At 56.3% G+C, this 27,878-nt stretch overlaps 2 protein-coding genes across 5 annotated transcripts in view; both read left to right on the top strand.

Annotated features, from left to right (window-relative positions):
• Positions 1 to 94: 94 nt before the first annotated feature.
• ELP6 (elongator acetyltransferase complex subunit 6) lies at positions 95 to 15,278 on the top strand. Of its 3 annotated transcripts, none has more exons than XM_053936768.1 (8): positions 106 to 193; positions 4,477 to 4,555; positions 6,058 to 6,128; positions 9,422 to 9,518; positions 11,241 to 11,368; positions 12,165 to 12,351; positions 13,772 to 13,918; positions 14,423 to 15,278. In XM_053936768.1, exons 2-8 carry the CDS (start codon positions 4,511 to 4,513, stop codon positions 14,549 to 14,551), a joined length of 804 nt encoding a protein of 267 aa, XP_053792743.1. In that variant the 5' UTR covers positions 106 to 193; positions 4,477 to 4,510; the 3' UTR covers positions 14,552 to 15,278. The 3 variants fall into 3 exon arrangements, with proteins under 3 accessions (XP_053792753.1, XP_053792743.1, XP_053792737.1); XM_053936762.1 differs by having other exon boundaries at positions 9,380 to 9,518; XM_053936778.1 differs by lacking the exon at positions 9,422 to 9,518 and having other exon boundaries at positions 95 to 193.
• Positions 15,279 to 17,650: 2,372 nt separating this feature from the next.
• The window catches only part of SCAP (SREBF chaperone), a 55,696-nt gene continuing 45,468 nt past the window's right edge, over positions 17,651 to 27,878 (top strand). Inside the window, exon 1 of one of the 2 annotated variants that reach the window (XM_053936382.1) lies at positions 17,651 to 17,808. The gene's annotated coding sequence lies outside the window, so the exon portion shown is untranslated. Of the gene's footprint in view, positions 17,836 to 27,878 lie in introns of both variants that reach the window. The other variant, XM_053936374.1, reaches the window with a different exon arrangement.

Raw genomic sequence — 27,878 nt, 5'->3', positions numbered from 1 at the left:
ATTGCCCGCGCTCCCGGGTCCCTAGGGGGCGCCACTGGCGGCTCCGGCCGCACCCCGCCAGCAGGGGGCGCCACCCGCGCGGCGCATGCGCGGCCCCGCGGCGCTTCCCGCCCCGCGCGGCCCCTCAGCGCCGCCCGCCATGTTCGCGGAGCTGAACGAGCTGCTCGGGGCCTCCCCGGAGCGCCCGGACGCGGTGAGAGGGCGCTGAGAGGGCGGGAGGGACGGCCCCGGGCCGCCGGGAGCGGCGGGGCACGCTGGGAGGAGCACGGCCTTCGCAGACGGAGGCGGCGGCTGCGGCCGGTCCCAGAGCTGAGCCGCCTTCGGCCCTTCCATCTCCCGTTCCCGGCTCCCCGTCGCCTCTCACGGCTCTGGCTGCAGCATCCGCCGCCGAGAAGCGGCCGAGCTCTGTTCCCGCGGTGTGTCTGTGCTCCCATGCGGGGAATAAACACAGAACTGGGCGTTTAACCTGCTGGCGGGCACTGCTCCGGACCGGGGAGCTGTTCTAGAGATACTTGCCATTTAGGGCACTAAATTAACTAATGTGGTTTTTCCAGGGAGGTTTTGTGATAATGAAGTCACGCAGGAACTAAACAGGCTCGCTCTCTGTGAGAGCTGTGCAGGTAAAATGTCAGCCGTGGAATCCCAGAGTGGTTTGGGCTGGAAGGAGCCTTGAAGTTCATCCAGTCCTGCCTCCTATCCTGTGCTGGGACACCTTCCTCCATCCCAGGCTGCTCCAAGCCCCGTCCAGCCAGGCCTTGGATGCTTCAGGGATCCAGAAACAGCCACAGCTGCTCTGGGAATTTTATTCTAGGACTTGCCCGCCCTCCCAATTCCCATTATCCCATCCATCCCTGCCCTCTGGCAGTGGGAGCCATTCCCTGTGTCCTGTCCCTCCAGGCCTTGTCCCCAGTCCCTCTCCAGCTCTCCTGGAGCCCCTTCAGGCCCTGCAAGGGGCTCTGAGCTCTGCCTGGAGCAGCTCCTCTCTTTTCCATCCCTCCATCCCCCAGCCTTTGCTCGTTCTGGGGATTGTCCTGACCCACGTGCAGCACCTTGCACTTGGCCTTGTTGGACCTCCTGAGGTTGCCATGGACCCGCTCCGTCAGCTTCTCCAGGTCCCTCTGGATGCCCCATCCCGTCCCTCTGGCGTGTGATCACACCACCAGCTCAGTGTCATCAATAATTATTAATAAGTTACCTGTGTGCTGCTCCACGTTTCTCCTGACAGTTACGAGCCTAGATAATAAAAGCAAGTTTGGGGTGATAATTTATTTTACAAGTCTGGGTTTCCCCCTTTGTCTCCAGTTTCCCCCTTGCCCTACTACCAGCTTGTGATGGGAATCAAGCTTTCTCCTTGATCTGGAAGGATTCTGAGGTCATTGCTTGTCAGGCTGGCTGGAGTGGGGCAGTTCTGGTCTGATGGTCAAACAGTACTGAGGGGGATTTGGGCTGGTGCTCTTGAGAGTGCCTCAGAGCAGATCTGGTGGAGGTGTTGGCTGAGGCTCGGTGGTAGTTAGGGATAGTCTGAGTGTGCAAAGTCCCAAAGCCCTGTGGTTCCTGTGGGTTGGTGTTGGGGTTTTAATGCCCGTGAAGCACTATGGGATGAGTGCTTGGTGGAGTTTGTGCTCTAAGGTGGTGGAGCTCTGGGATGAGCGGGAATGTGGTCATCCACGAGCTTGGTTCTGAGGCAAGGAACTCACCTTGGTGTGAGCAGGAAATTCCACAGAGCAAAAACCCAAGTTTGGCCTCAGGATCCTGGGTTTGGACTTGGCAGCCAGAGCAGGAGCCGACCACGGCCTCGTCTGTGTGAGGAATTCCTTGGACTGGGTTGGCCCTTCCCATCCCGCCACACGCGGCGGGTTCCGCTCTGTCCGGGGGTCTCGGCTCTGTCCAGGGGTCACAGCTCTGTCCGGGTGACACGGCTCTGTCCGGGGGTCACGGCTCTGTCCGGGTGACACGGCTCTGTCCGGGTGACACGGCTCTGTCCGGGGGTCACGGCTCTGTCCGGGTGACACGGCTCTGTCCGGGTGACACGGCTCTGTCCGGGGGTCACGGCTCTGTCCGGGGGTCACAGCTCTGTCCGGGGGTCACGGCTCTGTCCGGGTGACACGGCTCTGTCCGGGTGACACGGCTCTGTCCGGGGGTCACGGCTCTGTCCGGGTGACACGGCTCTGTCCGGGGGTCACGGCTCTGTCCGGGTGACACGGCTCTGTCCGGGTGACACGGCTCTGTCCGGGGGTCACGGCTCTGTCCGGGGGTCTCGGCTCTGTCCGGGTGACACGGCTCTGTCCGGGGGTCACAGCTCTGTCCGGGGGACACGGCTCTGTCCGGGTGACACGGCTCTGTCCGGGGGTCTCGGCTCTGTCCGGGTGTCACGGCTCTGTCCGGGGGTCACAGCTCTGTCCGGGGGACACGGCTCTGTCCGGGTGACACGGCTCTGTCCGGGGGTCACAGCTCTGTCCGGGTGACACGGCTCTGTCCGGGGGTCACGGCTCTGTCCGGGTGTCACAGCTCTGTCCAGGGGTCACAGCTCTGTCCGGGTGTCACAGCAGCGTGGCTGGCTGCCAGCGAGTGTCCCCAGTGCTGGAGTGGGGAACTGACTTCCTGCCATACTCGTGGTGTTAGAGCTGGTTTACTCTGGTAGTAAGTGATGGGTAGGTGTGTGTGCGAGTCCCCTCAGCAGCGCCAGTCCCTGGAGAGTGCTGGGATCCCCAGCCTGGCCCGGAGTTCTGCTGTAGCACTATCAGCCCTTTGCAGACCTGACCTTCCCGGCGCTGCCATCCCGATTCCTGCAGCTCCACAGCTGGGCCCTGCCGCTTCCCGGGCTGACAGGCGCTGTCCCCGCAGGGCTGCTGCGTGCAAGGAGCTGCTGCCAGTGTGGCTGTGTCACCGTGGGGTTGTGACACCCACTGCTGCCCCCGCGAGGGATTTCGGCAGTTCCTAACAAGTACCTGCAGCTTCTGCCTCACAGCCTGCAGGTGCTGAGCGTGTGAGGGCACAGCATGGACAAGAAGGGGCTGGGGTTCATGGAGGAAATGCTACAGGAAGGCTTTGCCTTTGGAACAGCATGACGCCGTGTGCTCGGAGTGACAAATCCCAGCGTGCCAGCACAGCCCCTGGCAGCCAGCTGGCAGGGAGGGCACTCGGGGAGCGCTCGGCCTGCTCTTCCCTGGGGAAAAGGGGAGCTGGAGGGGCTGGAGTTGCAGAAGATAAACCCCTGGTCTGGGTTTGAGCTGCTTGAGCACAAGTCTCCTCCATGGAGGGCACGTCTTGGGGCAGTGTCCCTGTCGCTGCAGTGGCCATTGAGGCATAACCCTTTTCTGGGGGGAAGAGCTCTCACTCCAGCTGAGGGAGAGCAGCTTCCCTGCCCTGGCCTCTGCTTTGCATTCCCTGCAGTCATGTCCAATGTTTGCGTTCCATTCGCTCTGCTTTAGGCTTTAGGCACCGGGGAGTTTGTTCTGATGGATGGCTTGGGAATTGCCTCTGCGGAGAGGGCTCGTTGCTGCGAAAGGCTTTTTCTGTTCTGGGAGTAGAAAAACCTCCCACTTTGATAAGTTCTTTGTGTTTCCAAGCAGCTCGTCTATGATTTGTATTGATTAAAGAAACATCCTGACTAAGATTTTAATGGAAACAAACACCTTGATGAGGCTGGGGCTGATAATGAGTGTGTGCTAATGAACAGAATTAATTTCCTGCCTGATCAAAACAAGGTTTATGCCTTGTGCTGAGAGCTCTGCTGCACTACAGAATTTTGGTGATAAGGTTTTCTACCCCAAAGGTGGAATGTTGGAGGTAAACCTGGAAGGGAGGACGCGGAGGGCTGTTAGGGCACAGGAGGAGCAGCAGCTCTAGGGGTGCTGGCATTTGAAACACACTGGCAATGCTGGCTGTGGCAGGGGGAGAAGGGCTGGGAACGGAGTGAGTGAGTGGCTGGTGTTCCCCTGCCACTGGGAGAAGAAAGATGCCTGTGAATTGGAGGAGAGGGCACAAAGCTGGGAGGTGGAAACCGCCCAGAAGCCCCTTGGTGGTGTCCAGCACCAGAGGCTCCGGCTGTGGCGGCACTGGGAACGCCGTGCTGCACGTCTGCTGTTGCCAGGGGAGGGGGTGGCACCTGGTGGGCACAGACCTGGGGGTCCAGCTGGGCTCGCAGGTGAGCACAAGGGTTTTTAGCTGGTGGGCATGTGGGGACGTGGTTCAGTGGTGAGCTTGGCAGTGCTGGGTTAATGGTTGAGCTGGGTTAATGGTTGGACCTGATGGGCTCAGAGGGCTTTTCCAGCCTTAGTGATGCTGTGGTTCAGATGCCTTCCCGTGGGCTGTGTCCGGAGGAAGTGCTGGGTTCCCTTTGTAAACAGGCAGCTGGAGCTCGGCTTGTCCACTTCTTCCTCTGAGTAGAATTCCTGCAGCTGGAGCCAGCATCTTGTCTACCAAGAGCAGTTTGTGCCCTCACCTTACTCTGTTGTTTTGCTTCTTCTTTTCCAGGGTAAATTCACACTGCTGCGAGACACCCGGACAGATGGCAGCTTCCTGGTGCACCACTTCCTCTCCTTCTACCTCAGAGGTGGGTCAGCAGCAGCACTCCTGAGGCAGGGACACCTCGGAGGTTCCCTCAGGGTTGCTCCATGAGCAGAGGGCAGTTCTGCAGAGTGTGAGTTATCCTTGGATAAACACAAAGCTTTGGGGTTAGGATTTATGGATCCCAGTCCTGACTTGTTCCTGGGACTCCTCTGGATCCTTGGGTACATCCCATAATTCTGCGCCTTGTTTCATCACGGATTGTGTGATGGTTGTAAATCACACAGGCTCTGACAGGGAGGTGTTCACTGCAATTCCCTCACTGCAGCCATTTTTATGATGTAATTACACATATCAGGACCAATTAACAACAGATAAGCTCACAGTGAGTCAAGAAATAAACAGATCCTGGCAAGGTGGCTAATTACTTTTCTGGGAGCAGTTTCCCCTGTGAGTAACCTCCTGGCCCCTGCAGAGCAGGCACTGGACTCAGGGACTCTCCAGCTTTCTGCTGGCACAGCCACCAGCCCAGTAACTCTGGTGCTGTCAGGCCTGAAAGGGAGCTCAGAGTGCTGGGCAGGGCATGGGATGAGGACACTGTGCCCCCAGAGCTGCCACTGCCTCAACTGGGGCTTCACCCTGCTTTGAAATATTTTTTACTTAATGGAACAGAGGGAAACCGAAGGAAATCCCATGGAAAGTGGGTTGGTAACAGTGTGAATGGTTCAAAGAGACCTGCCAGACACTGCCTCGGGCTCTGCTGATGTCCTGCCCTGCAGCACTGCCCTGGGAGTCGCTGTCCAGAGCTGCCTGTGTGCCTGGGAAAAGCCTTCCATCCCTGGTGGGTGGGCATTAATGATAGCCCCGGGCAGCCCTGGGACATTAATGTGTCTCAGGACAGGTGTGCTGGCTGTCACCTGCCCCTCTCCGGCCCAGGACCTGGGTGCAGTTATTCCCTGTTTGCAGCACCCCCATGTTGTCCACTTGGTGCCCAAAAGCTTTGGGAGATCTGAAGGTTCATCTGGGGCCATTGACTTGTTCTACTTGAAATCCACGTCCAACAAACATGGTTATGTTCATACCCAAACTGTGTTCCAAAATCACTTTTTATTTAGGTGTCTGACACAATTCCCTGTTCTGTGTTTTTCCAGTCAAGGTCACTTGCCCTGTGAGAGCCAAAATGGGATTTTTTGGCATGTCTGTGGTTTCACTAGTTCAGTGTCACAGCTGGCCCATGGCCTTCTTACTGTAACGCCAGCAAACAGGATCAGGAGGTGCCAGGCTGGCCTGGCACGAGACAGAAAAGGGGCCTTACACTTTTTAAAGTCAACTATTTCCTTCTTTCCCTCTCTTTTTTAAACTAACACTTTCACTAATTCAGATATCCTCTAGAAGGGTGGAAATTGAAAGCAAAGGAGGGTTTGTGTAGACCTGCATCACTTCAAGGTCCTTCCAGACAGATGTGTGGCCTGGCTGCTGTGATTTATGAGCTTTGATAATGTCAGCTGCAAAGTGGAACTGCTAATGTGTGCTTTTGTCCCTCCCCAGCTGGCTGCAAGGTTTGCTTTGTGGCCCTGCTCCAGTCCTTCAGCCACTACAACATCGTGGCGCAGAAGCTGGTGAGTCTCTTGGCATAGGTTCATTGTTACAGGTCCAGGTAGTTTCTGTTGGATGGGAAAGAATGGGAATGGGGAGCAGGAATTGTGTGTGAGCAAATGTTTCCAGGTCTTGATGGGGACAGTCAGGATTGGTGCTCCTGTGATGGGGATAAAGAGCACTTTGGGGCAAAAACCTGCAGGTGAGGTGCCCCACGGGCTCTGCCCTGCCAAGAGCTGGATGGCTGCTTGCTTTGTGCTTAGAAGTGTTTTCTGGGGATCAGCGTTCCCCAAACAGGCACAGACTGGTAGATGGAAGTTCCTTAATCCCCTGGAGAGGAAAATGCTGTGGTGTCAGTGTTCCCAGGACCCCTGCACCCCTGCTCCTGAGGTGACTTTGTCCCCTGTCCTCTGGTACCTGTTGGGATGGAGGGATGAGTTACAAGGACACCTGTGTGCCTCCTTTGGCCTCTGGGCTGAGCCATGCCTTTGAGCTCTGTGAGGAGCCACAGGTAAGTTCCTAGGGATTTCCTTCCCACGGTGAGTTGGACAAGGATTATGTGTACTCTGAAATGAGGAATCAGAGACAAAGCAGGCAGGGTAATTCTGCATGTCAGCATGTTGTCTGAGCTCCAAACTGCTTCACTCAGCTCTTTGTACAGCACTCCAAGGTGAAATGCTCCAGGTGGGAAGTGCAGGTGACCTTCCAGGGCTGAAGGGATGAGGGCTTGCAGTGCTCCTCCCTCCTCTGGTTCTGCTGTGAATCCTGCTCATAAAGACTCCCAGGTGTTGAGGAACCAGGTATTGTATTCCCCAGTGTAAACATGGTGCTGCTAAACAACTGCATTTTATTTACTGCTCAGTTTTTACCTGATCAGTGGCCCGGGGTCCATGCAGTGGGCTGAGCAAATGAGGCGTTCCCCCACGGAGCTGTAACTCAAGGTGTGATTCCCCTGCAGAGCAGATCCCCCTGGCCGAACAAACCACCCCCCAGGAGCACAGAGCTGTCCTGGCCTTTGTGGTGCAGGGAGGAGGAAATCGTGGAGGGAACTTGAGTGGGGCAGGAAATGGGGCCCAGCAACCGGTGTGGGGAGGAAATGCAGCTGTTAAATACGGGATCCTTGCCTGCTCCTGAAGCCAGCGTGTTCCCTGTGCCGAGATTTCCCGGTGTACTTAGTGGGAGCTGCTGACATCTCCCTGCTTGGGAGGCTGAGGAGGCAGAGCGTGAGGATTAGCTGGAGCACACGTGCGATGCAAATGGGGGCGATTTGCTGTCTGATACTTGAACAAAAGGTGGCTGCCACAAAGGAGGTGATAAGCGTGGCTCAGAAGTGCTGAGCTGCTTTCAGCTCTGAGTCACGCTTGCAGTGCAGCTTCCTAGGTGCCCCTGTGGTCCTTGCTGTGAATTCCTCCCAAGCTCTGAGGAGCTGGAGGTCGCAACATCAGTTATTTATATCCAAGTTTCCATCACATTTCTTTGCTTTAATCCTTCTTTGCAAAGAAGAACACGTCAGGCTCAGAAAAGGTGTTTTTTGGCCAGGTAGTTTCACTCTTAAATTTGCTTGAGAATTTGCTGCTGTAGATTTTTACTGGAGAGCAGTAATGATGTGGCCACAGGCACAGGGCAGCGTCCATCCCCTGTGCTGGCACTGCTGAGGCACCTCCAGTCCTGGGGGCAATTTTGTGGTCCCCAGGTACAGGACAGAATGTGTTCAGGGAAGGGAATGGAGCTGGGAAGGCTCTGGAGGTGGGGCTGAGGGAGCTGGAAAGGGGCTCAGCCTGGAGAAGAAGAGGCTCAGGGGGGACCTTGTGGCTCTGCACTATTCCCTGACAGGAGGGGACAGCTGGGGGGGCTCTGGCTCTGCTCCCAGGGAGCAGGGACCTCAAGGGTTGCCAGGGGAGGTTCAGGTTGGATATTGGGAAAATTCCTTCCCCAAAAGGATTGTCCAGCCCTGGCACAGCTGCTCAGGGCCATGGTGGAGTCCCCGTTGGTGAAGGGATTTAAAATCCTTGTGGAGGTGGCCTTGGCAGTGCTGGGGGAATGGCTGGACTGGATGGACTCAGAGGACTTTTCCAGCCTCAGTGGTTCTGCAACTGTGATTATGCCTGCACATGGAAGAGCTTCAGAACTGAGCAATGCCCCAGTTTCTGTGGGAGCAGGGCAGTCCCAGGCCCAGGAGGAGGCTCCTGGAGTCAGGGTGGATTGTACAGTTACACTTGTAGCACTGATGTGTGGTGATAAAGTGAATATTTATACACAGCTGAAGTGATGTTTCCAGGGACTTGCTGCTTTCCCAGTGTACCAGGTGTTACAAGTCCCAAACCACTTCCTTATGTGTTAGCTAAATGCAGGGATGTATCTTTACTTGCAGGAAAAAACTTCCCTGGCTTTTTTTGTGCCTGTGTCCTCTTTCCCTGAGGACCCACGCTTCATTTTAAGGCACAGTCAATGTTACTGGCCCTGACCTTGCAGAGAACATGCAGGGCTATATCAGGACAAACAGCAGCAGGGCACCCTGCCAGGTTGGTGTTCCCAGCCTCACTTGTACAAAGTTTGTTTTGTTTTACAGGGAAACCAGATTTGTCCCCATTTGATGCCCATCTCCTGTCCCCTACTCCAAGCTCACAGCTTGGAGGACGTGGTGTGGCCTGATCACTGATGGCCACACTTTGTCCCACAGCTGTGTTTGCTGATGAGCTCATTCCCCCTGCTTTGCACACTCCATTCCTTCTGTCCCTCAGATATTTTGCTTTCCCGTGTGGAATGGCCAGCGGTGAGCCGCAGCTCTGCTTTGAGGGGCTGTCACTGCTGGCAGGCCGGGGGGCACCACGCTCCAGCAGCTCCCCAGAGGGACAGGAGCAGCTGAGCTGCTGCTGCAGGAGCATTCCTGGGCTGGGTCGATGGCTGACAGCATGCCAGAGATAATGTCCTGTGCTCCAGGGTAATGGAGCGGGATGCTGGCTCACTGTGAAAACCTTCAGGCTCTTTGGGTGCTGGGCACTGCCACGGCGATATCAGCCCTGTCCGTGCACTCAGGAAGGTGCCACTGGCCATTTGCAGCACTTATCCCACTTTTCCAAGCTGTCTGATGCTTCCAGAGGTCCCGCTTGGTGGGCTGCCAGCAGGGAGACAGGCAGAGGTTTGCTGTGGCAGGTGACTGCAGTGGATGAGTTTAGGTCTCTCTGGGACCTGTTCTCCTGCTGGAAAATGAATCTGGACTTGCTGGGTCCGTGCCATGGCACTGGGGGGGCTGAATTCTTGGTCTGACACACAGGCACTGTGCCCCTGGCTGCTGTGGCCTTTCTCTGTCTCCCAGGCAGGCCCTGGTGTCACAGCACCGAAGGAGGGGACACTTCTTGCAGATCTGGGGTACAGAGAGTTTGTGTGTGCAGGAAGAAATGGCTGAAGCAAAGGTAAAATCAGTTGCTGAATTATTGATATTAATAGTGAATTTAGTCACAGCATTTCTGCAAGTTCCCAGTCCTATGGACTGCAGAAATCCCTGAGGGAATGAGGTTTGTGAGGCTTCAGTGCATCCCAGCCCTTCTTTATGGCGTGGCAGGTATTTATTTGCTGGCTGTTCCCTGCTCCTCACCTGCCACATAAAGGTGGTTCTGTCCTTGGCTAGGAAGTTTTCCATCGTGTGTGCTCAGAATTGCCCAATAATGCTGCTATTTCTGAAGCTGTTACTGAGGGGTAGTGCCCAAAAAAATCTATTGCTTTATAGGGGGAGTCTGAAGAGGGAGTGAGCATTCAGGCATACATTCCTTCCCAGCTGAGTAGAAGGAAAATAGAGGAAGCATTCTTCTCAGGCAGCAGGATTCCCAGGGTCGGGAGTCCAAGCAGCTTCCTTTTAAAGCAGGGAACAGATGCCAGCAGATGGGAGTTCAGTCAGGCCTCAGATTATTCTTAATATCCTTGCTACAAAGTGATAGTGCTACAAAATTGAGCCTAGGAAGATAATCATGGAATAGTTTGGGTTGGAAGACGCCTGAAAAGGTCACCTAGTCCAATCCTGCAGGAAATAATTGTACTGCACGTGGTCATGGAATCATTGAGGTTGGCAAGCCCTCAAGGATCATTGCATCCACCTGTCCCCCAGCACTGCTAAGGCCACCACTAACCCAAGTGCCACATCCACAAGGCTTTTAAATCCCCCCAGGGATGGTGACTCCTCCAGTGCCCTAGGCAGCCCCTTCCAATGCCTGAGAATAAACTGTGGAGAGCGAGAAGATCCCTCTGAGCCTCCTCCTGTCCAGGCTGAGCCCCTCCAGCTCCTTCAGCCCTTGACAGGGCTTGGAGCAACCTCGTCCAGTGGAAGGTGTGCCTGCAGAGGGATGGAACTGGATGATCTTTAAACATCCCTCCAACCCAAACCTTTCTAGAATTCTGTGATCTCCAGCTGGAGTCTTCTCCATGTCTGCTGCAGCTGTGGGATGTCTCCGTTGGAGCTGGGCGTTCCCAGCACGTGGAGCTGGACGTTCCCAGCACGTGGCTCTCGATCAGCCTCAGCAGCAGGCAGGGCTGCGAGCCAGCCGAGTTTGAGTCTGAGTGGCAGCCCCAGGCGTTTGTCGCGGTCCTCCTCCTCCCCCAGGTGGAGTCAGGGCTGCTTCCCGTGGGAGCCCTGGCTGCCCTCTCCCAGGTGTTGTGCAAGTGTCGGGATGCCAAGCCCACGGCGCTCTCCGGATCCAAGCCGTGCCAGGCTCAGCTGCGTGGGCTGTGCCAGGAGCCCTCATTGCCACAGCCGTGATCTGGAGATAGTGGAAAACAAAAGTTTTCACCACCCACGGAGGGAGGTGAAGGAATTGCTCACAGCAGGCCCTTGGAGAAGCCTGGGCCATTCTCCCCCTGCCTCTGCACACCAAGCTGGCTTCCCAGAAGGAATTCCAGGGTGTTTGAGCCCCCAAATCACAGTGTGTTTTTGTTATCTCCTGGCAGAGTACAGAAGAGTGAATATGCCACCAGTGACTGTAACAGAAGTGTCCATTTCATCCCTGAAGCACTGACATTATAAGCACATTTAGATAAGATTTGATTCAAATAAGAATGAAAGTTTGGCTGTTGACCCACGTGGTTCTGTGTGCACCATTTTCCATAAGTGTTCACTTTGAAACCTGATGTTTTCCTCTCTCAAGGGAGTCAGTCTGGCAGCTGCCAAGGAGCGGGGACAGCTTGTCTTCCTGGAGGGCCTCAAGTCCTGCCTTGACCTCCTGTTTGGGGAGGAGGAGCAGCCAGGACAGCCCAGTCCTCTGCAGTTTCTGAGGTGAGCTTGAGCATGGAGTGTTCCCCCTCACATCTGCTGCCACCAAGAGCACCACCCAAGGTCCAGGACTGGCTCCTGCTGCTCTTTGCACTCCCCTCCAAGGGCCAAGGGCTCAGCTGGACACCAAGTGAAGGGAAATGCCAGCATTGTGCACATCCCCCTAAGAGTACTGGCCTGTCCCTTGCTGCTGCTCGGGGGGAATCCTGTCCTGCTTTCCAGAAGTTTAGGGGAACTTCCACCACCATTCTCATTGCCAAGCATGTCACAGGTCTAGAAGAACATTTATTTCAGCACTCCACACATTTGTGTCAAATGAAACACCAACTAAGTGGTTTTATTCCCTTTTTCATATTTTTTGAGTTTTATTCTTATCCAAGAGAACAGTGCTGCTTTATCCATGCTGGCTTTTGGGTTTATTCTCATGTCATTTTCTCCATGTTCCCTGGGAAGCTCAGCAGAGGCCAAACACTTCCCCAGCAGTGTCCAGGGCCAGGTCGGACAGGGCTTGGAGCAACCTGGGATAGTGGAGGGTGTCCTTGCCATGGCAGAGAGGTGGCACTGGATGGGCTTTGAGTTTCCTTCCCACCCAAACCATTCCACGATCCCTGGAGCAGGGCAGGAGGGTTTCACCACACGCAGGTGTAAAGGAGCAGGGGCTGAAGGGCAGTGAGATGCTGACTGTCACAGCACTGGGGACAGCAGGAAGGGGACAGGCTGGTGATCCCCACTCTGGGTCAGTGGGTGAGGAGAGGGACGCACAGTGCCAAGCCCCTGACACCTCCTTCATGTCTTCCAGCGGGAGCACGTGTGACCTGCGAGCCTTGTTTGACTTTGTCCGGGTGTCCCTGAGCGCCGCTGATTCCTGGAAAGGCCCCGTGCTGCTGGTGGATGACCTCAGTGTCCTGCTGAGCCTGGGGGCTGCGCCGGTGGCCGTGCTGGACTTCATCCACTACTGCCGCGTGTGCGTGTGCTGCCAGCTGAAGGTACTGCTCCCCTGGGCTCTGGCTGTGCACAGAGCCTCCAGAGCAAAGCCTGCCTTCATTTTCTCTCTCCAGCTGACCGTGCCCAGGTTTCTGAAAGGCTGTGGCTGTCCATTGCTCTGGGGCCGCTTTTGGGAACGGTGTGGGTCCCTGAGTACCTGTGCAGGCTCCTGTTCAGCTGGATTCCTGGGAGATGCTGCCCAGAGAGGGTTCTGTGCGTCTCTGATGTATGAACAGTGATTTGAGATGTAAAATGGTGGTTTTTGGAGCTCCTGGCTCTCCAAAGATCCTGACTCACAACCCTGTGTGGGAAGGCAGGGGTGGAAACGGGTCATGTGAGGGGCTGGTGAGTCTCACAGGGGACAGAAATGAAGGGCCCCTACTCCCACCACCCTCCAGCGTGGCTGGTCTCCAAGGTGGGGTGATGATCTACAGAGATCTCCCAGCCATGTGGGGACTCCTGAGAGCAGCACAGCCAGAAGTGTTCACAGTCACATCCAAACTCTGCCATCACAGGCAGCGTTCCCTCCCTGGGCGCTTCCCTGCAGGAGTGAGGAATGAGCCAGTGGTGTCGGGTGTTGTCACCCTGCACTTCACACGGTGCAGGGTGTTGGGCTGTACGTGCTGACAGGGGATGATCTGCTTGCAGAGAATATTTACCTCCAAAGAGCTAAAAAAGATGATAAACCCTGCTAACACTTTGCTATTTCTGTCTGAGGTGTTCTGAAGCTTTAAAGTACATTTTAATTGATTGAGAATTTGTGTTATTTTAAGTCACTGGCGCTTGCATGGGCTGAGGCAGTCTCTTGAGGTGGATGTTAATAGAGTCGGTGTGTTGGGGAGGTGTTTGCTCCCTGTCAGAGCTGTGAGGATGTGAGCGTTGCTGCAGCCCTTTGGCCACCTCTTTATTTACCTGCTCTGAATTCAGTCAGTGCCATCTGCCCAGCCTGACAGACTGGTTCAGCCACTGTCTCCTCACAAAGGCCAGAGGTATTTTTAGACTTCATGTTACATGTATGTGTGTGTGCACAATGTACAGTGAGCTCTTCAGTGTTTGTATGTCACAAAATGGCCTGTGTTGGAAGGGACCATAAGGATCATGTGTGCTGTGGGCAGGGACACCTTTGGTTTGGGTCCAGAGCTGGAGGCAGCTCTGCAGGGCGGGGGGTCTCACCTGAGTGGGGCAGAATCCCCCCTCCTCTGCTGCCCACACTGGGGATCAGCCAGGGTATGGGGGTTTCTGGCTGGGGGCATGAGCTCCCTCTCCATTAGCAGCTGCTGGTTATTTTCCCAGTGGAATTCAGACCAAGCTGGAGCTTAGATGGGGTGTTTGTGAAAGCTCCTGTTGCGACCCCCTCCCATCCTTCCCCTAAAGGATTAGGCCCAGCCAGGGGCTCATCCCTGCCTGCTGCTCCCGTTCCAGGGGAACGTGGTGGTGCTGGTTCACAGCAACGAGGATTCGGAAGATGAGGAGAACGAACTGGTTGTGAACTCCCTGTGTCATCACAGCGACCTCATCCTGTGGGCAGAGGGGCTGGCCACTGGCTTCTGCAAGGATGTTCACGGGCAGGTGAGGCACAGCAGAGCGTGGACAGGTGGCACATGTCCCTGCCACCTACAACACCTCAGGGTTGTGGGAGACAGCCCAGGCTGCAGTGTGCTTAGGGAGTAATCCCGTGGGCACCAGGATGTGCTGGAGCACCCAGCTGTCACTTGCTTCCGCGGGGATATTCAGAGACATCCTGCCACCTGGGACTCCCCACCTCTGGAAGCTTTCCAGGGTTTATACAGCAGCTGCAGTGCAGGCTTCTCCCACGCCAGGGTGAGGGAAAACTTTGCTGGGAAGTTTCCCCAAACGGTGCATCTGAGCCTGTGGTGATCTCTGCAGGGCTTGGAGGGTACTGACACTTGTGTGATCCCTCATCAGGGGCTGCCACCAAAGGCACAGGGACAGGCAGCTGCTGATGCATTGTTTATCAGTGACGCCCCTTCCCTGCAGGCCAGCCAGAGGCATGGGGGGCAAGGATGCTCTGGGCAGCCAAAGGGACAATGTTCTGTTCCTTTCCCTTTGCAGATCAAGATAATCAAGAGATTGTCCTTGCGGCAGGCGGCGGAGCAGGATCTGGTGCAGATCTACCAGTACAAGATCCAGGACAGGAACGTCACCTTTTTCGCGCGGGGGCTGTCGGCTGCAGTCCTGTGACAGCGCAGAGCCCGGCAGTGTCAGTCCCTGCCTCTGCAGAAGCACCACCAGCACCTCTGAGGAGCAGCACAGCCAACTGACCCGGGAGGGAAGCTCAGACACACCTGGCAGTGGTGCCAACGTGGGATCAGCCTGCCTGGGGCCTGCTGCATCCCTTTGTCCTCCCACCCCGTTCCCAACACGCTCAGGCCAAGAAAGGGAGCAAGAACTTGCAAGAATGGCCCTTAGAGCATGTAAATACAGGCAGGGGGTGCCCTGCAGGCTGGGTGTGCCTCGCCTCACCCTTTCCGGTGTGTTGGGCACAGCGTGGCAGTGCCAGGCACTGCACGGAGGGAGCACCCCTCCCTCCCGCTGGCACGGGAGGAGATGACACACAGCGGGTGGAGCAGGGATGGTCCAGGAGCCTGGCGCAATCCTCTCCTTGCTCCCAGCTCTGGCTGGCAGAGATTTGCCCAACTCCCAGCTTCCATGCAGTTGGAAAATCCACAGCTCGTGTATAGCCCTCACCTGGCTCTGCTGAGACCTGGGTTCTGCTGTGCTTTATCCCCTGCGGCTTCCCAAGCTCATCCTGGGCTTTGTGCTTGGATAAACCCCTCTGGGAGCCTGTCTCAGCCACTGCTTCCTCATCCCAACCCTGACTAGCAGTTACATGACCTGTCTGTGCTGAAGCAGATTTTCTATTAATAATCTGTAATTTTAGTGAGATAAGGATACAGTGATTGAGTAACCGCGGATCTCTGGGTGGGAACTGCTCCCCGCCTGCTCCTTGGCAGGGAGCAGGAATGGGCATCTCCCAAGCCTGGATGAGGACAGGGCCTTCCCCATGGCTGCAGGGACAACCCTGGGAGCAGAGCTCAGGCTTGGAGGTCTCCTGGGAGCTGCTCCTGCTGGGATATCACATTTCTCCTGGGGGATCAAAACATCCCACACACTTGTGAGAGTCCAGAGCAGTCTGCCAGGTCCTTGCAGCTCCAGAGCTGGGATAGCAGCTCTGTCAGTGGGACACATTCCCGATTTTCCACGTAGACTCAGTGACCCATCCCAAGCTGGTTTGGGAAAGTGCCCTTTGCCTTAGAGTTTTGGGAACCCTGGCAAGCTCGGGGCTGTGGCTGCTGATCAGTGGCAGCCCAGGGAAGCCAGGCAGGCTCCAGGGATTGTGGCGAAGCCACAAGCAGGGAGGGGAGTCAGGCCACATGTGTGCTGTGGGATCACTCGTCCCTGGTGTCCCCTGGGTCTCTTGGTGCTCTGCTGTGGCAGTGCCCAGTGCCACTGCTGCTGTCCCAGTGTGCTGGCAGTGCCCAGGGGTCAGTGCACTGTCACAATCTGCAAAGGGAGGATGAGAGGACCAGCAGCTGCTGGCACTGCAGCAGCTGAAAGTGCATCCGTGAGGGGCACAGAATGGTGTATAATTGGGGTAATACCTGTATGGTTATCCCTGCAGAGATCCCAAAGCCTGGCTCCCTGGCTCTGCCTCCCTCTTTTGAAACCAGCAGGGTCATTGTGTGACACCATGGCTGTGTGACACCATGGCTGTGTGACACACTGCTGGCTTCTGCCTGGTTCTTTCTGCCCTTAACTGGTGCCTGTATCCGAGAAATGGGCTGAGGAGCCACGTCCCCATGCAGGGGCTGTTCCAGCATCCGAGCCCTTTGGAATGAGCCTCTCTGCCTGCACTGTGCAGTGCTGCGACCTTGGACAGGGCCACTGAGTCACAGGCCCAAAGCCAGCCCAGCCCCAATGTCCAGCAGTGGCCTTGGCCATCGGGACACGACGGGGCAGCTGTGCAGAGCCAAGGCCACCGGCACGGCCGTGATCCGGCCGAGGCCTCGCTGTGAGCTGACGCTGCGGGAGGGCAGCCGGAGAGTGGATGTCAGGAATGGTGCCATCGGTGGCAGCACAGGCTGGCCTTGCCCGGGGTCAGCCGCCAGCTGCGTGCTCAGGGCCGCTGCCACGGGCGTGTTTGTGTGCCAGCCCGTGTTTGTGTGCCAGCCCGAGCTTGGGCAACGCTGAGAACTGGGGTGGGACTTGGCCTGGGGGCTCAGGACTTGGCCTGAGGGCTCGGCTCTCCATCCCCCTGGCCTCGGAGGGACCTGCAGGCAGGGGAGGTCCCACCGAGGCTGGGGCTGGTGGTCGGGGGTGCAGGGCCCTGGGAGAAGGGGACGTGTTGTATTGGGAAAACTGCAGGCAGCAGGGACTGCTGCACCGACAGCTGCAAGAAGGGCTCTGGAAAGGCTCAGCCCCCGCAGATGAAGGAGCAGGGCGTGTGTTTCGCAGCATCCCACTCCGTGCTGGCAGGGGAGCAGGGGCATGGCTGGGGGAGAAGGAAAGATCCCTTGGCCTTTGGGCACTGCTTGTCCCTTCCCGTGTGCCCAGCGCTGCCAGTGCCTGGCCCACTTCTGTTCCCGGCAACCAGAGTCACCTCTGCCCCCTGCACCGAGCCAGGGCTCCCGCTGCAAGGTCCTCCCTCCCGGTGTGCTCTGCCCCGGCATGCTCCAGGGCTCCTCATGCCCAATCCCCGCCATCGACTCCTCCGGTCCCTCCCGGGATACTCGGGACTGCCGGCGCCTGACCCGCGCACTCCCGCCATGCGCCAATGGGCCGGCTCCGTTCTCGGCCTGAGCCGCAGCGCGGCCGGTGCCCGGTTCTGCTCGCCGGGCAGGGCCCGCCGCAGGGCAGGGCCCGCTCCCGGCGCCGCCGCGGCCGCGCCGCCATGCGCGGGTGCACGGGCCGGCTCCGCTCTCGGCCTGAGCCGCAGCGCGGCCGGTGCCCGGTTCCGCTCGCCGGGCAGGGCCCGCCGCAGGGCAGGGCAGGGCCCGCTCCCGGCGCCGCCGCGCCGTCCCCGCTCCACGTGCTCCCGCCGCTTCCGGGGGCGTGGCCGGTGGAAAGAGGGTGTGTGGCTCGAGGCGTGGTTATGCAAATAAGGACGTGCGTTGCGTCGCGTGGGCGTGGCCATGCAAATAAAGCCCATACTGGGGACTAACTGCGCTCTTGGGGGCGTGGCCACGCCGACGGCGGGGGGCGTGGCCGGCGTGCGGCGCTGCGCGCGCGCGGTCGGGGCCCGGCGGCAGCGGGGGGAGGGCGGGAGGGGGAGGGAGAAACCGGGCCGGGAACGGGCGGAAAAGCTCGGGATTAACGCGGCTCTGGAGCCAATAGAGCCCACAACGTCCTACATCAGAAAAGAAAAAAAAAAAAGGCCGGAAAAACCCTCCCACCACGGAGCACGAGAGCCGCGGCTGCTGGGAGGTCAAAGGGCGGAGGTGAGGAAGGAGCCGCTTCCCGGTGAGGTGAGGAGGGACCGGGGCGGGCGGGGGCTGCGCGGTCGGGTGTGGAAATGACCCCTCACCAGCCCTCCCCTGCCTCAGTTTCCCCTCCCGGCGGGGCCCGGGGCCGCGCGCCTGCCCTCCCGCCGCCTCTGTTTGGGTGAAATTTGTAAGGAATACGTTCGGGGAAGGATGGGAGCGCGGAGCGGTTTGTTCCGCGGGGCTTGCCGCTGCCGGACGGGTTTCCTGCCGTGGCTCTCCGGGACCTGGCGCGGCGCTGCCGGTCCCTGCCCTCGGGATGATCACCTGCCTCTGGAATCTGGCCGGTATTCCCGAGCCGGCAGAGAGCGGGAGGAACTTCTGGGGCCTCAAAGGTGCGAGGAGTGAGGGGGGAGAGGAGGGGTCGGTGGGCTCTGCTGCAGGATGAGGAGAAAGCGTTCTGTGGGAAAGGAGGAAAACGATGGGATACGCAGGGGGAAGGCAGGGACAGGAGCGAAACACTCCTCGGGGTTTGTAGGGGGCAGCGAGCCCGTCGGCACCGGCGGGTGTGCTGCTCTGGCTCTCTGGGGACCTGCCTCGGTGCTCCCCGCGGTCCCCTCGCCCCCCGCACCTCGCCGAGCTTCGGGGTTTGGTCACAATTTCGGAGTCGGCTTCCTCGTGCGAGTCGGAATGAACAGCTTTACTTTACCTTTAGCGCGACCAGCCAGGGGCTTTTGGAATGCTGAGGCAGCCGTGGGGCTGCGTTTGGGAGAATCCCCAGGAGAGGACTCCGGGAAGGTTTTGGCCTTAGTGCCAGAATTTCCTGAATGCAGCATGCACGTGCTTTTCCGGGCTGTTGAAAGGCAAACCGAGTTTCTTTTCACTCGAGGGGCAGAGATGAGGCGTGAGCTCCCTCTCTGTGAAACCAGAGCTGTGAGGGCAGGACGAGGGCGGTAAATTTGGGATTACACGAGCTGTTGTGTAATGCAGAAAGGAGATTAGCTGCCTGGGACTGGGAAGAGAGGAGAACACCCCGGGATGTTCCCTGAACGTGTGGCTCAGCTCTGTGTTTCCAGGTACAGCTTGGCATGGTTTGTTTTTCCAATCATGATTCAAATACAGCATCCCAAAAGAGCCACGAACAATCAGGGTTTGTCTCAGGAGCACTAAAATAGTATTTTAAGTGTCAGAATCCTATGATGAATGAATTAGTCAGGCTCTCACTGAGTTACTCAACACTGTTTTCACTCAGGGGGTTGCTGGGCCTGTCTGGCATCAGAGCTTGGATCATTATGCACCAAAAACGCCTTTTTTTTTCCCCCCCTCTCTGATGAGAATTTAAAAAGTAGAACAGGTACAACTTGAGGAACAAAAATAGCATTACCTGCCTGCGGTGGAATGTAGTCGGTGAGGAGCAGCAGCACAGCACTTCCAGCAGGTCCTGAGTCCTGGGAATCCTTTCCAGGCCAGGCAGCTGCACCCTGCTCCCCTCTCACAGGAGACCCCAGGGAGCTCTGGGGACATGGGGCACAGTCCCTGTGCTGGGGGCACAGTCCCTGTGCTGGGGGCACGGAGGCACCGCTGGCACTCGGCACAGGGGGCTCCTGAGACTGGAAGGAGGTGTGGAAGCAGCTTTCCTTGGCTCTAATGTCTGTGATTACAGTTCCTTTGGATCCCCTTCCCCACCTTGTGCAGTGCATTAAGGGTGAGAAAGGAAAGCTGGAGGAGCGCTGAGCAGTTCTCTGGTGGTGCAGCTGCTGTTCCCATGTCTGGGAGTGTTATTGCTCACATCCCAGGGCAGGGAGGAACAGGGACCTGAGGGTGGCTGTCTTGGAGGGAATCTTTTAATTCATGTCCTCAGGTGAAGACCCAGCCCCAAAGGCTCAGCACAGCCTTGGCCTTTTGGCATAACTGGGAAAAAGTAAAGTTCTCCTCCCAGGAAATGAGTGGTTTCAGCTGGAGTGAGAGCGTGGTGAGCAGTGGAGAGGGGAGCAGGATTCCAGTTCTTAAATCTGAATTAATCTTGTATGGAGCATTGTGATAAAGGAATAATAGTTGGTTTGTTTACAAAGGACAATGTCCGAGTCAGACTTGGGGACTTGCTGCCTCACAGAGGAGTTTTGGGATCGTTTCTCCATCTGGGAGAAAGAGTGCAGTGATTTCCTGAGCCTGGCTTCCTAACTGGTGATGATCAGAGAGGAGAATGTTCAGCTGTGTGTGGTGCTGGGGATGCCCTGCTCGGGGCTGGGAGCCCTGGCAGTTGGTGTGTTCAGCCTTGCCCGCTGCTCCTGCTGTGACCCAGAACCCGTGGAAAACCAATCCCAGGCAGCTGCGTCACCTTACAGGTGCTGTGTCCCTCTGGGGGCCCTTTGCAAGCCCCAAAGGCCTGGCAGTGCAGACTCCTGAACCAGGGAAAACTGTCCTGAGCAACGCTCTGGGGGTCATTTCTGAGGGAACCATGCAGGGGAATACCTGCTCAGGGCTCTGTCTACATTTTTGCTTTTTATTTCATGGGTTCATGGTCAGAACTGTGGGGTTTCTCTCCCTTTTGTCATCCTGCCCATCGTGCCTGTGAGGGGATCCCTGGTAAGTACATGAGTGACCCCAGAATTGCAGAATTGCAGAGGCCAGGGTGGAAGCACGGCTGAAGCTCTGGCTGGCTCTGCGTGGAAACGAGAACGTGTTCCCCAGAGAGCCAAGGGCACGCTTCTGGTTTCCTGCCAAATCCAGGGCTTGTGGAAACCCTTCACTTCGCAGGGACCCAGTGGTGCTGCACCCCCAGCCCTCCCTCTGCGATGGGAGCACTCTTGGTTTATGTCTCCACAACGTATTTTCCAGGGAAATGGTAGTGCCTAACGGATAAACTCTGTCTGACCCAGCTCTAGTTACAGTAGGTCAGGAAACTCCTGCCAGTGATAGCTGGGCTTTGCTGCAGGGACGTTTCATGCTACTCAGAAGTCATTTCTGAGGGGGTTTTGGAGGGATTTTCTTCTAAGAGGCAGATGGGCCCCAATGGGCTGTGGGTCTGGAAAATGCAGAATTCTGCTCGGAGGGTTTACAGGGATGTGGTTTACCTGGGAAGGGTTTGGGGAAGCTGCTGTCTGCTCCTGGGGCTGGAGCAGGGACCTGACACAGCAGGGCTGGGAAAGGAGCTCCAGTTCCTTCCATGGGCGGTGTTTGCCCATCCTGGGCACTCCTGAAGGTGTTCCTGTCCTCTTTAACTGCCCCTGCCTGTCAAACTGTGGGGTGAAGCAAGGAAGCATCTGTCGTGGCACATCCCTTAAAAAGAGTTGCAGAGAAGGTGCAGTTCAGGCATCCAGACATGAATTTGAACTTTGAGAAATAAGCACCAAACCATACAGACAGGATGTGTGTGCCTACATTAAACAGGCTGGTTTGGGTTTTATTTCCTAATATTGGTCACTAACCATCCGTGCTGATTTCTGTTCTGAAGGAGAGGTTTGAGCCAGGAAATGTCCTCTGCAGGGAGAGGAGCCCAGCCCTGGAGAAAGAAACTGTGCTCAGTTCAGATCCTGCTTTGCTGAGGTGGAAGATAACTGAGGAAAAGAGTGAAGCTCCACTGGGTTCCTGGGGATGGTGAAAGGCTCCTGGTGCTTCCCAGGCAAACTCTGCCTCACAAAAGCAGAGCTGGAGCTGGGCAGAAATCGTTGAAGCGCTGATTTATCGGTGCTTTCAGCACCCCTGCAGTCAGGCTGATTCAGACCCAGAGGTGTTTCTGTTCCTCCTTTGAAGAGCAGCGGGGCCACAAAGGGAGGATTAAGATAAAAATCAAACCTGGCTGTCAGAGGGCATGGAGGGACACACAGTTATTCTGGGAATGTCCTCATGGCAAGAAGGTGGTAAAGGAAAGAGCAGAGAGGAAAACTTGATGTCTGGCATCCCAAAACTGGAGTGGTCAGCACCTTTTGACTCTTGGTGAGCAACTGGTGGTAGTGGCAGGCTACAAAAAGGAAGAGCAGCTTTGCAAGCTGTCGTTTCAGTGAAGTGTTTCTGTCTGTGTGCTCAATGCACGGACTGAAAAAGACCTGAAAAGCTTTAGGAGGCGTTCGAGACATGGAAAGTCAGGGATGTTTCTAAAGCCTGGAGGAGAGCAAGCAGTTGGTGTGGATGGGACAAAGAGAATGGGGAGTAGTAGTCGTCCCAAAATCCTGCAGCAGGTGGGAAATGGTTGAAAAGCACCTGGCAAGGTACAGGAGTGCAGAATAGCTGGTGCTGCTTTGCCACAGGTACTCCTTGGCAAGGTGGGTTTGCTCTTCCTAGGATAAGATACCAGAGCTGCTTCTGGCTGCAGAAAAGCAGCCGTGGCCATGAATCCCCTAAGGTGTGATTTTTACCCAAATTAGAGTCTTGAGTAGGTCCAATTAAAACAAACCCCAGGCCTAAGAAGGTGCCAGTCTCCGGTGGTTAAAGAAATGTATTCAGAGCAGCAGTAACAGCCTTGTTAACGGGCCTGGGTGTTCTGAGGGGGCCCTGGGGGGCTCAGGGGTCTCACTCATCACTGAGGTGGCAGAACAGACCGTGCACATTCAAGTTGTAAATGGCATAAAGCAGGCAAGGGCTGCACGTGTGACTCAGGAATGAGAAATGAGCAATTGAACGTGGCCTGAAAATGGGCTGGTGCCGAGGAAGGACAGTGCTGAGGTTGGACTAAAGCAAAAATAGCCAGCTGCAGGCATGAGGATAATTGGTGAGGTGTAATCCCCAATTAAAAGGAACCTGGTGACCTCCTGTGCATGTGGGAAGGGAGAGGTGAAAGTTGGAGTGTGGAAATTGGTGGTGGTGGCCTTGGCAGTGCTGTGGGAGCAGTTGGACTGCTGGGGCTGGCTGTGCCCGTGGGAGCAGAAAGGGGTTAAACAGCAGAGAGGGGCCCGGGGGAGAAGTTCCCAAACCCTCTCTGACACCTGTAGGCATTTCTGGGACTGCTTAAGGGCAAATGGATAAACGTCTGTTGGGAATAATGGGAGCAAAGCTCGTTATGCTGAGTGTGCACAGAGCCCCCAGAGTCACTCCAGCCCCGTGTCCTTGCTGCCACTGTGACTGTCACTGCTCCGAGGGGCTCTGTGCAGTGGGAGAAGGGGCTGTCACTGCCAGCAGGATGAGGAGTGCTGTGTCCTTCAGGGCTGGCCTTGGGTGATGCCCAGGGAGCTGTCAGGGGTGTGCCCAAGGGCTCAGCTGCACTTTGTGTCCTTCACGGGCTTTGCTGGGGACTCAGGGTGGCCTGGGCTCTTTGTTGCTTGTCCATAACATGAGCAGTGCTGGGAACCTCAGGAGGCACAGATCAGACTGAGTTACCATTCCATGAATGACCCAGAACCTCAGGATGGCACAGATCAGAGTGAGTTACCATTCCATGAATGACCCAGAACCTCAGGATGGCACAGATCAGACTGAGTTACCATTCCATGAATGACCCAGAACCTCAGGATGGCACAGATCAGACTGAGTTACCATTCCATGAATGACCCAGAACCAGAGAACCATGGTTTGGGTTGGACAGGACCTTAAAGCCCATCTTGTTCCATTCCCTGCCACTATCCCAGCTCCAAGTCCCATCCAGCCTGGCCTTGGATAATCCAGGGATTGAGCAGCTGCAGCTTCTTCTTCTCTTCCAGAGCTTCTCCACCCCAAGGGAACAATTCCTAATTCCCAATCTCCCACCCATCCCTGCCCTCTGGCAGTGGGAGCCATTCCCTGTGTCCTGTCCCTCCATCCCTTGTCCCCAGTCCCTCTCCAGCTCTCCTGGAGCCCCTTCAGGCCCTGCAAGGGGCTCTGAGCTCTCCCTGGAGCTTCTCCTCTCCAGGGGAACATTCCCAGCTCTGCCAGCCTGGCTCTAGCCCTCTCTTCTGGACTCACTCCAGCAGCTCCACGTCCTTCTGCTGTTGGACCCCAAGACTTTGCACAAGTCCAGGCCGATGATCCAAAAGCATTTTGCCTATTTTATACTCCAAACAAGATGCTTGGGCTGAGATGTTGACCCTGGTCTGGTGGAGAGGACTGGAAAAGAGCATGAGTAGAAATACTACGTGTAGTAGAGAGGGAAGAGCGTTTGCAGGTGTGTGCTGGGCAAGCTGTTTGCACAAGGCTCCAGCCCAGAGCAAAGGACTGATGGAGTCCCTGGTGTCTGTGCCTGGCACTGGGCTGGGATGGAGGGCCAGGAGAGGGGAAGGGTGGCATTGCACAGCTGGGCTCGCTGGGGATGCTCTCAGATGTAACTGCCCGGGGGTGTTGCATCAGTCTCTGGTATTTTTAGGAGAAAGTGATTCCCCAGCCACTTGTGGAGCGGCTGCATTGATAAACAGAAAGGAGGAGATTATTCCAAAGGGATCACGTGGCATGCAGTGTGTAAGGAGAGCTGCCAGGGCAGCTCCCAGCCTCTGGGTCCCTGGCTGGTTCCTGAGCGTGGCCAGGAGTGCACCAAGAGCAGTCTGGGCACTGCTGGGCACTGCAGCCAGCCAGGGGCTCGTGTCCTGGGGGCTCCAGGAGCCAAGGGAGCCTGCCTGTGCTCAGCAGTGCCAGCTCTGCTGGCTGTGTCACCCCTGGGCCGGGGACAGTGGCCTGGGGCTGTGTGACCCCTGGGCCGGGGACAGTGGCCTGGGGCTGTGTGACCCCTGGGCTGGGGACAGTGGCCTGGGGCTGTGTCACCCCTGGGCCGGGGACAGTGGCCTGGGGCTCACTCTGCTGGCTGTGTCACCCCTGAGACGGGGACGGTGGCCTGGGGAGATTTCCCCAGCTTAGCTCGTGTTTAAGTTGAGCTGCTGCTCTGCAGTTGATAACTCTAATAACTCTTTGATGCCGAGTTATCCCGGGATAAAAGAGGCAGCCCTTTGCTGCCCCACTGCCTCGGGCCTTCCTGGGGCCGCCTGGGGTCCAGTTACTGATCAAATCTCCAGCTGGAAAAGCCTCCCGAGGCTGCTCTCTGCCTGTGGTCATGCTTGAGCTCTCCCTGTCCCTTGTGGGATGAGGAGGAAGGGCAGGAACGCTCAGTGCTGTGTGTGATGAGGAAGAAGAGCAGGAATGCTCAGTGCTGTGTGTGATGAGGAGGAAGGGCAGGAACGCTCAGTGCTGTGTGTGATGAGGAAGAAGAGCAGGAATGCTCAGTGCTGTGTGTGATGAGGAGGAAGAGCAGGAATGCTCAGTGCTGTGTGTGATGAGGAGGAAGAGCAGGAATGCTCAGTGCTGTGTGTGATGAGGAGGAAGAGCAGGAATGCTCAGTGCTGTGTGTGATGAGGAAGAAGAGCAGGAACGCTCAGTGCTGTGTGTGATGAGGAGGAAGGGCAGGAATGCTGAGTGCTGTGTGTGATGAGGAGGAAGAGCAGGAATGCTCAGTGCTGTGTGTGATGAGGAGGAAGAGCAGGAATGCTCAGTGCTGTGTGTGATGAGGAAGAAGAGCAGGAACGCTCAGTGCTGTGTGTGATGAGGAAGAAGAGCAGGAATGCTGAGTGCTGTGTGTGATGAGGAAGAAGAGCAGGAATGCTCAGTGCTGTGTGTGATGAGGAAGAAGAGCAGGAATGCTGAGTGCTGTGTGTGATGAGGAGGAAGAGCAGGAATGCTCAGTGCTGTGTGTGATGAGGAAGAAGAGCAGGAACGCTCAGTGCTGTGTGTGATGAGGAAGAAGAGCAGGAATGCTGAGTGCTGTGTGTGATGAGGAGGAAGAGCAGGAACGCTCAGTGCTGTGTGTGATGAGGAGGAAGAGCAGGAATGCTCAGTGCTGTGTGTGATGAGGAGGAAGAGCAGGAATGCTCAGTGCTGTGTGTGATGAGGAAGAAGAGCAGGAATGCTCACTTAGCACGGCTGAGGATGGATTTACATCCTGATTCCATTCCATTTTTCATTCCCAACACAGGATTTCCTGTTTTACACTGCATCCTGTCACTCCTTCAGGGAATTAAGGACGGGATCCCAGGATGGTGTTTTCCCCGTGTGCATCACATCCCATTTGCTGCAACTGGCTGGTCCTTAAGGTTCCCTCCTGCCCAAACCACTCTGGGCTCTGTGCCTGTGGAGGTGGATCATTCCCACTGGCAGGGTGGGGCAAGATCTCTGTGCTGCAGAAGAAGGGGTTGGGAAATGTTTCCTCGTGTTTGGAGCCTGTTCTTCATGTGCAAGGGAGCTCCCCTTGGCTGGATGCAGCAAGAGGAGTGAACTTTGAAATCATGTTTGTTCTAAATTTGGATATTTTTTGGTCACAAAACCCAAACTTCTGTGCTTTGTGGCTCTGATGTGGAACATCCTATCCTGTCTCGTCATCCACTGCAACAAGTTGTTGTCTGGTGCTGTTGGGAGTATTTTGGGAAGGAAGAAAGGATAGAAACCACCCTCAGTGAATGACTTCCAAAGCAGGAGTGTGACTGAGCTTCTTCTGGTTCTTCTCTTGTGGCAGAAAAGTTTAAAAATGTCCTGAAAACCGTTTTGGAAACTGATTTTGAATGTCAGCCCCTGTTTTGGGAGCAGATAACTTTATCTGACAAGTAGTGATTATTGAAGTGTTCTCTGTAAATCTTTGTTGTTGTTGCTACTCCAGCTTTTCAAGAGATGTTAATAATAAGCAATGTGAGTGAAATGCCACTTACAAAATGGGGTCTGTTCCAGACAGCCTCTGAACTCTTAAACTCAGACCATAAATGAGTGTTGTACAGGGAGGAAAGCAAGAAGAAGTGGGGCAAAACTGGCAAAGTCAGGCAGAACAGGTAAAGTGAAGTAAGTTTGCACATTTTGGGGATTGAAATGTGGTTCGAAGACTTGTGTCAGACTTTCAGCCCTGCTGTAGCCACTGGCAGGGAGGCAGTGGACTCAGCAATGTCATTTTCTACCTTTTGAATATGGAAAGTGCCCCTTCTGTGAGGACAATCCCTTTAGGACCTGTTCCGGAGCCTTGTTCCCCACAGCAGTGTTGGGATTAACCCCTTGCAGGCAGCAGCCTCCCGGATTAGTGCAGGGCTGGGATTTTCCCATAGGAAGTGCTCTGTTCCTCGTGACCTCCGCGTCCTCTGGCAGCACAAAGCCCGTTATTCTTCCCATGGGAATGCCAGGGGAGAGCAGGACCTTGGTGTTAGAGCCCATTGTGCAGCTTTGCTGTGAGGGAGGCTTGTGTGGAGCCAGGCCCTTGTTTTCCCACCTCTGAAGTCCTGGGGAATGTTCCCTGGCCCTCGCTGGGGGCCGGTCCGTGCCTGCTGAGGAGAGGAGAGCTGGGTTCTGAGCTCCGTGCCTCTCTCCCTCCCTCCTCCCTCTGTGGAATGGGAGCTGTGGGAGCTGCCCCGGCAGTGGGAGCAGTGAGTGATGGCTCCGAGCATCAGAGCCCTGAGCCACCTCCAGGGCCCAGCAGAGGGCAAGAAAATCCAGCAGCTTTTATGAGGTGTGAGCAATCCAGCCTCTGCTTCCTGCACCTGCAGGGAACCCGAGATTTCCCTTGCTTTGGGGTGTCTGTGGGCTGAGTTTGGGTGCTGCCGTGGGGAGGGCTGGGAGCTGTTTGCAGGCTGTGGATCAGCTGGGTTTGGTGATGGCTCCTCTGCTGTGTGTGTGCTGTGAGGAGCCCAGGGAATTCTGTGTGTGCTGTGAGGAGCCCGGGGAATTCTGTGTGTGCTGTGAGGAGCCCAGGGAATTCTCTGCTCTGTGTGTGCTGTGAGGAGCCCAGGGAATTCTCTGCTCTGTGTGTGCTGTGAGGAGCCCAGGGAATTCTGTGTGTGCTGTGAGGAGCCCAGGGAATTCTGTGTTCTGTGTGTGCTGAGAGGAGCCCAGGGAATTCTGTGTGTGCTGTGAGGAGCCCAGGGAATTCTGTGTGTGCTGTGAGGAGCCCAGGGAATTCTGTGTGTGCTGTGAGGAGCCCAGGAAATTCTGTGTGTGCTGTGAGGAGCCCAGGGAATTCTGTGTGTGCTGTGAGGAGCCCAGGGAATTCTGTGTTCTGTGTGTGCTGAGAGGAGCCCAGGGAATTCTGTGTGTGCTGTGAGGAGCCCAGGGAATTCTGTGTGTGCTGTGAGGAGCCCAGGGAATTCTGTGTGTGCTGTGAGGAGCCCAGGAAATTCTGTGTGTGCTGTGAGGAGCCCAGGGAATTCTGTGTGTGCTGTGAGGAG

This window comes from Vidua chalybeata, chromosome 1 (assembly GCF_026979565.1).
Source record: "Vidua chalybeata isolate OUT-0048 chromosome 1, bVidCha1 merged haplotype, whole genome shotgun sequence".
In the NCBI taxonomy this organism is placed as follows: domain Eukaryota; kingdom Metazoa; phylum Chordata; class Aves; order Passeriformes; family Viduidae; genus Vidua; species Vidua chalybeata.
This window is presented reverse-complemented; position numbering and strand designations above follow the sequence as displayed.

Coding starts and splice junctions, on each gene's coding strand:
- ELP6 (XM_053936762.1), top strand. CDS start 4,511: ATGGCAGCTTCCTGGTGCACCACTTCCTCTCCTTCTACCTCAGAG. Junction 4,556..6,057: donor CCTCTCCTTCTACCTCAGAG/GTGGGTCAGCAG, acceptor GTCCCTCCCCAG/CTGGCTGCAAGGTTTGCTTT. Junction 6,129..9,379: donor ACATCGTGGCGCAGAAGCTG/GTGAGTCTCTTG, acceptor TCTGACACACAG/GCACTGTGCCCCTGGCTGCT.